The 7,500-nt window shown below is 43.5% G+C and overlaps 2 protein-coding genes across 4 annotated transcripts in view; one reads left to right on the top strand and one right to left on the bottom strand.

Annotated features, from left to right (window-relative positions):
• ehd4 (EH-domain containing 4) overlaps positions 1–7,500 on the top strand; it is a 223,137-nt gene that overhangs the window by 112,607 nt on the left and 103,030 nt on the right. The gene's annotated exons all lie outside the window — the stretch shown is intronic.
• scfd1 (sec1 family domain containing 1) overlaps positions 1–7,500 on the bottom strand; it is a 47,098-nt gene that overhangs the window by 28,700 nt on the left and 10,898 nt on the right. For all 3 annotated transcript variants that reach the window (XM_053335954.1, XM_053335955.1, XM_053335956.1), the window contains one exon: positions 2,955–3,094. In XM_053335954.1, the coding sequence (XP_053191929.1) occupies positions 2,955–3,094 (140 nt within the window). The remainder of the gene's footprint in view (positions 1–2,954; positions 3,095–7,500) is intronic.

The raw sequence follows: 7,500 nt of genomic DNA on the forward strand, positions 1-7,500 counted from the left end.
CTACTCCTCTAACCCTCTACTCCTCTAAACCTCTACTCCTCTACTCCTCTAACCCTCTACTCCTCTAAACCTCTAACCCTCTACTCCTCTACTCCTCTAACCCTCTACTCCTCTACTCCTCTACTCCTCTACTCCTCTAACCCTCTACTCCTCTACTCCTCTACTCCTCTAACCCTCTACTCCTCTAAACCTCTACTCCTCTACTCCTCTACTCCTCTAACCCTCTACTCCTCTACTCCTCTAACCCTCTACTCCTCTACTCCTCTAACCCTCTACTCCTCTACTCCTCTAACCCTCTACTCCTCTACTCCTCTAACCCTCTAACCCTCTACTCCTCTACTCCTCTAACCCTCTACTCCTCTACTCCTCTACTCCTCTAACCCTCTACTCCTCTAACCCTCTACTCCTCTAACCCTCTACTCCTCTACTCCTCTAACCCTCTACTCCTCTAAACCTCTAACCCTCTAACCCTCTACTCCTCTACTCCTCTACTCCTCTAACCCTCTACTCCTCTAAACCTCTAACCCTCTAACCCTCTACTCCTCTACTCCTCTACTCCTCTAAACCTCTACTCCTCTACTCCTCTACTCCTCTAAACCTCTACTCCTCTACTCCTCTACTCCTCTACTCCTCTAAACCTCTACTCCTCTACTCCTCTAACCCTCTACTCCTCTACTCCTCTAACCCTCTACTCCTCTAACCCTCTACTCCTCTACTCCTCTAACCCTCTACTCCTCTAAACCTCTAACCCTCTAACCCTCTACTCCTCTAACCCTCTACTCCTCTAACCCTCTACTCCTCTACTCCTCTAACCCTCTACTCCTCTACTCCTCTAACCCTCTACTCCTCTACTCCTCTACTCCTCTACTCCTCTACCCCTCTACTCCTCTACTCCTCTACTCCTCTAACCCTCTACTCCTCTAAACCTCTAACCCTCTACTCCTCTACTCCTCTAACCCTCTACTCCTCTAAACCTCTACTCCTCTACTCCTCTAACCCTCTACTCCTCTAAACCTCTAACCCTCTACTCCTCTAACCCTCTACTCCTCTAAACCTCTAAACCTCTACTCCTCTACTCCTCTAACCCTCTACTCCTCTAAACCTCTACTCCTCTACTCCTCTACTCCTCTAACCCTCTACTCCTCTACTCCTCTAACCCTCTACTCCTCTACTCCTCTACTCCTCTAACCCTCTACTCCTCTACTCCTCTAACCCTCTACTCCTCTACTCCTCTAACCCTCTAACCCTCTACTCCTCTACTCCTCTAACCCTCTACTCCTCTAAACCTCTAACCCTCTACTCCTCTACTCCTCTAACCCTCTACTCCTCTAAACCTCTAACCCTCTACTCCTCTAACCCTCTACTCCTCTAAACCTCTACTCCTCTAACCCTCTACTCCTCTAAACCTCTACTCCTCTACTCCTCTACCCCTCTACTCCTCTACTCCTCTAACCCTCTACTCCTCTACTCCTCTACTCCTCTACTCCTCTAACCCTCTACTCCTCTACTCCTCTAACCCTCTACTCCTCTACTCCTCTAACCCTCTACTCCTCTAACCCTCTACTCCTCTACTCCTCTACTCCTCTACTCCTCTAACCCTCTACTCCTCTAACCCTCTACTCCTCTACTCCTCTACTCCTCTAACCCTCTAACCCTCTACTCCTCTACTCCTCTAACCCTCTACTCCTCTACTCCTCTAACCCTCTACTCCTCTAACCCTCTACTCCTCTACTCCTCTACTCCTCTAACCCTCTACTCCTCTACTCCTCTAACCCTCTACTCCTCTAACCCTCTACTCCTCTAACCCTCTACTCCTCTACTCCTCTAACCCTCTACTCCTCTAACCCTCTACTCCTCTAACCCTCTAACCCTCTACTCCTCTAACCCTCTACTCCTCTAACCCTCTACTCCTCTACTCCTCTAACCCTCTACTCCTCTAACCCTCTACTCCTCTACCCCTCTAACCCTCTAACCCTCTCTGCCTTTTATCTGCTCCGTGTTTGTGAGGTTTTACTCTTTAATTCTCTGTTAAAGGTTTATTGTGACTCGAGTTAAAAGCTCTTAAACTAACTGAAGTTTTATTTCTGAACAATTTGATTATAAAATGTTATTATATAAATAATCACAAAACTCACATCTAAATGAGTTTGATTTTAAACTAAACTCCTCTTCTCCTCCTCCTCCTCCTCTTCTTCCTAACCCTCTCCTCCTCCTCCCTCTCCTCCTCTTCTTCCTAACCCTCTCCTCCTCCTCCTCCTCTTCCCTCTCCTCCTCCTCCTCCTCTTCCCTCTCCTCCTCCTCTTCCCTCTCCTCCTCCTCCCTCTCCTCCTCCCTTTCCTCCTCCTCCTCTTCTTCCTAACCCTCTCCTCCTCCTCCTCCTCCTCCTCTTCCCTCCCCTCCCTCTCCTCCTCCCCCTCCTCCTCCTGTCCTCCTCCTCCCTCTCTTGCTGCTCCTCTCCTCCTCCTGTCGTCCTCCTCCTCCTCCCTCTCTTGCCCCTCCTCCTCCCTCTCTTGCTCCTCCATCTCCCCCTCCTCTTCTTCCCTCTCCTCCTACCCCCCCTCCTCCATCTCCCCCTCCTCTTCCTCCATCTCCCCCTCCTCTTCTTCCGTCTCCTCCTACCCCCCTCCTCCCTCTCTTACTCCTCCATCTCCCCCTCCTCTTCCTCCCTCCCTCTCCTCTCCCTCCCTCCCTCTCTCTCTCCCCCTCCTGCTCCTCCCCCTCCTCCTCCTCCCTCTCCTCCTCACCTCCTCCTCCTCCCCCTCCCCCTCCCCCTCCCCCTCACCCCCCTCCTCCTCCTCCTCCTCCTCACCTCCCCTTGTGTTTCTGCCAGAACTTGTCAGCAGCAGTGAGGTCGTAGGCTTTCCTGCTCTTCTTCCTAACCCTCTCCTCCTCCCTCTCCTCCACATCCTCACCTCCTCCTCCCCCCCCCTCCTCCTCCTCCTCCTCCTCCTCACCTCCCCTTGTGTTTCTGCCAGAACTTGTCAGCAGCAGTGAGGTCGTAGGCTTTCCTGCTCTTCTTCTTTGGTCTTGCTCCGGCGGGCGACGGCTCTGCTCCGGCTCCTTCCTCCATCAGCACGCGGTTCAGGTGGAAGTCCTGCAGGAAACACAAGATACTGCTTCCTGTTTACTGTTCAAGGTGCTCTGACCTTTGACCTCCAGTTCTCAGTCTCATTATGGGATAAAACTCTACATGACCTTTGACCTATATTATATTGATTTTATATTTATTTCATCATCCTCACATTGCTGTTTTTTTATTTAATAACTTGAATAACTCTTCCTCTCCTCTTCACTCTCCCTCCTCCCCCTCCTCTCCTCTTCACTCTCCCTTCTCCCCCTCCTCCTCCTCTCCTCTCTCCTCTTCTTCCTCCCTCCTCCTCCTCCTCCTCCTCTTCTCCCTCCCTCCCCACCTCCACCTCCTCCTAACCCTCTCCCCCTCCTCCTCACCTCCCCTTCCTCCCTCTCCTCATCCTCTTCCTCCTCATCCTCCCCCTCAATTTCCCCCCTCCTCCTCCCCCTCCTCTTGCTCCTGTCCTCCTCCTCCTCCCTCTCTTGCTCCTCCTCGCACATTGGTGTTTTTTTATTAAATAACTTTAATTGTCCTTTATAAAAATATTATTCTTTTTATTGTGTCTTCTGTAAAGCATATTATTTTAGTTTGTGGCATTCATTCATTCATCTTTAATCTTTAAATTTATCTTTTATTAGCCGATGAAGCTGCTTTAGTGGGAACGTTAAAATGTATTTATTTATTATTTATTTATTAATTTATTAAGTTATAATGTTTCCGTGGCTTATTTTTGTGAGTTTGTTGTATTTTCTATTTTATTTGAAGTGATGATAAAACCTGTGTTACAGATTGTTGTTCATGCCTCAGATGAACTCAACCAGCTTTTAAATCCAAAGTGAATCAGAAGTTTAAAGTTTAACCGTCCAGAAAACCCCGAGACGTCATCGCCGTCTACCTTCAGATGATAAACCTGATCCAGGAGCAGCAGAGGAAGCTCCGAGGCTTCTGGGACCGAGTCCAGACCAGAGACAGCTCATCACCGCTAATTACGGCATCCTCGTCCTCACGCGGCGGATCATAATATCGCCGTTGCCGCGGTAACGGCAGGGAGGGATGAGAGGGGAGAGATTTAGTGCTGCGCGGGGCCCGGTCTCCTGCTGGGAGGGGACCGCTGTGTTCAGACATGTTTATAGGAAAGAGACGCAGCGGTTGCCATCTGGACCGAGACGCAACAGAAACCAGAACCAGGGTTTGGACTGAAGATCAGCAGCTCTTTAAAAACCTTCAGATCTAAATATGGACTCAGGTTCATCACATCACAGCTCTCTGGACTAAAGGTGAAGCTTCAACACTCAAAGATGATTTCTAATAATAAAGAGAGAGTAAAAGTACTGCAGTATTATAGTGATGTAGTATGCAGTATTACAGTAAAAGTACTGCAGTATTATAGTGATGTAGTATGCAGTATTACAGTAAAAGTACTGCAGTATTATAGTGATGTAGTATGCAGTATTACAGTAAAAGTACTGCAGTATTATAGTGATGTAGTATGCAGTATTACAGTAAAAGTACTGCATACTTATACAGTTAGCTAGTTTATGCTACTTTATATACAGTTAGCTAGTTTATGCTACTTTATATAGAGTTAGCTAGTTTATACTACTTTATATACAGTTAGCTAGTTTATACTACTTTATATACAGTTAGCTAGTTTACACTACTTTATATACAGTTAGCTAGTTTACACTACTTTATATACAGTTAGCTAGTTTATACTACTTTATATACAGTTAGCTAGTTTATACTACTTTATATACAGTTAGCTAGTTTACACTACTTTATATACAGTTAGCTAGTTTATACTACTTTATATACAGTTAGCTAGTTTATACTACTTTATATACAGTTAGCTAGTTTATACTACTTTATATACAGTTAGCTAGTTTACTACTTTATATACAGTTAGCTAGTTTACACTACTTTATATACAGTTAGCTAGTTTATACTACTTTATATACAGTTAGCTAGTTTATACTACTTTATATACAGTTAGCTAGTTTACTACTTTATATACAGTTAGCTAGTTTACACTACTTTATATACAGTTAGCTAGTTTATACTACTTTATATACAGTTAGCTAGTTTATACTACTTTATATACAGTTAGCTAGTTTATACTACTTTATATACAGTTAGCTAGTTTATACTACTTTATATACAGTTAGCTAGTTTATACTACTTTATATACAGTTAGCTAGTTTATACTACTTTATATACAGTTAGCTAGTTTATACTACTTTATATACAGTTAGCTAGTTTATACTACTTTATATACAGTTAGCTAGTTTACTACTTTATATACAGTTAGCTAGTTTACACTACTTTATATACAGTTAGCTAGTTTATACTACTTTATATACAGTTAGCTAGTTTATACTACTTTATATACAGTTAGCTAGTTTATACTACTTTATATACAGTTAGCTAGTTTATACTACTTTATATACAGTTAGCTAGTTTATACTACTTTATATACAGTTAGCTAGTTTATACTACTTTATATACAGTTAGCTAGTTTATACTACTTTATATACAGTTAGCTAGTTTATACTACTTTATATACAGTTAGCTAGTTTACACTACTTTATATACAGTTAGCTAGTTTACACTACTTTATATACAGTTAGCTAGTTTACACTACTTTATATACAGTTAGCTAGTTTAGTCCAGTGGTTCCCAACCTATGGCTGGGGCCCTCCAAAGGGTCAGCAGATAAATGTGAGGGCTGCTGAGATGATTAATGTTTCAGTTTTTGGACTTTTTCTCTAATCTTTGATTTTTGCTGAAATATTTGTCTGGACAACTCAAGACGTGAATAGTCCATATTTTAACCTCTTACAGGCTTCAGGAGTGTGATGTCCACATTAGAAGGAAAATGAGGCCTGAAGGTTAAATATGAGACTAAAGGACTCGTTAACAGCGACTGTTCAGAGCTGCATCTGACAGCCTGTGTGTGTGTGTGTGTGTGTGTGTGTGTGTGTGTGTGTGTGTGTGTGTGTGTTGATATGTTACATAACACATCATCCATGTAACTCTACATTCCAGTGCTGTCAGTATTAACCTCAGCACCTCAGCAGCTGACAGCACTCTGGCTCTGCATGAGTTAGTGTGTGTGTGTGTGTGTGTGTGTGTGTGTGTGTGTGTGTGTGTGTATTTTCAGCAGTATGTGGGAATCCCTGACACACACACACACACACACACACACACACACACACACACACACACACACACACACACACACACACATATATATATGAGGGTCCATGATGTTTTCTTTGTCTCCATGAGGTTTAGTTTAAATTTAAAGGGTTAAAATATGAAAATAAACGTATGAATAACTTCACACATTCTTTTTTTGTGGACCCAGCATCAAATTTCTGCTTTTAATCCATTTAGAGAGAATATATTAGAGGATTACGGTAAAAATGTCTAAGTGGTGTAACCATAAAAACTTCCTTCCTTCCTTCCTTCTTTCCTTCTTGCCTTCTTTCATCTGTCCTTCCTTCCTTCCTGCCTTCTTTCATCTGTCCTTCCTTCCTTCCTTCCTTCCTTCTTTCATCTGTCCTCCCTTCCTTCTTTCCTTCCTTCCTGCCTTCTTTCATCTGTCCTTCCTTCCTTCCTTCCTGCCTTCCTTCCTTCCTTTCTTCTTTCCTTCCTTCCTTCTTTCATCTGTCCTTCCTTCCTTCTTTCCTTCCTTCTTGCCTTCTTTCATCTGTCCTTCCTTCCTTCCTTCCCTCCTTCATCTGTCCTTCCTTCCTTCCTTCTTCTTGTTCTTTCTTTCTTTCTCTCTCGGTAGATCAAATATTTAATATCTATCATTCTTTTGTGGTTACACCATTTGACATTTTCAGGAGCATTCAGTCTGACTTTTGGTAAAAAATGGTGTAAATGTCATTTAAATGATATAAAACCAACAAAAATACTAAATGTACATTTTAACAAACCTGATGCTGCTTTTAAATCTAGTTTAACTCATTTATGGATTTATCTCTGACCCAGATACGGAGATTCACTGATGACATGAGTCCTTCTATAAATTAACAGAAAGAAAAATACAGAACGACAGCAAACTGATGGGATTAAAACCAAATCAGAAGATCCATAAATAATAAATCCTGTATTATTTATGGATCTTCTGATTTGGTTTTAATCCCATCGGTTTGCTGTCGGTCTGTATTTTTCCTCATGTTGTCCTCGAGTCAAGGAAGGAAGGGAGGAAGGGAGGAGCGAAAAAAGAAGGAAGAAGGAGGGAGGAAGGAGGGAAGGAAGAAGGAAGGAAAGGAGGGAGGAAGGAGGGAAGGACGAAGGAAGGAAAGGAGGGAGAAAAGAAGGAAGGAGGGAGGGAAGAAGGAAGGAAATGAGGGAGGAAATAAGGAAGGAAAGGAGGGAGGAAAGAAGGAAGGAGGAAGGAAAGAAAGACAGTAGGAGGG

Source organism: Scomber japonicus, chromosome 16 (assembly GCF_027409825.1).
Source record: "Scomber japonicus isolate fScoJap1 chromosome 16, fScoJap1.pri, whole genome shotgun sequence".
Classification (NCBI taxonomy): domain Eukaryota; kingdom Metazoa; phylum Chordata; class Actinopteri; order Scombriformes; family Scombridae; genus Scomber; species Scomber japonicus.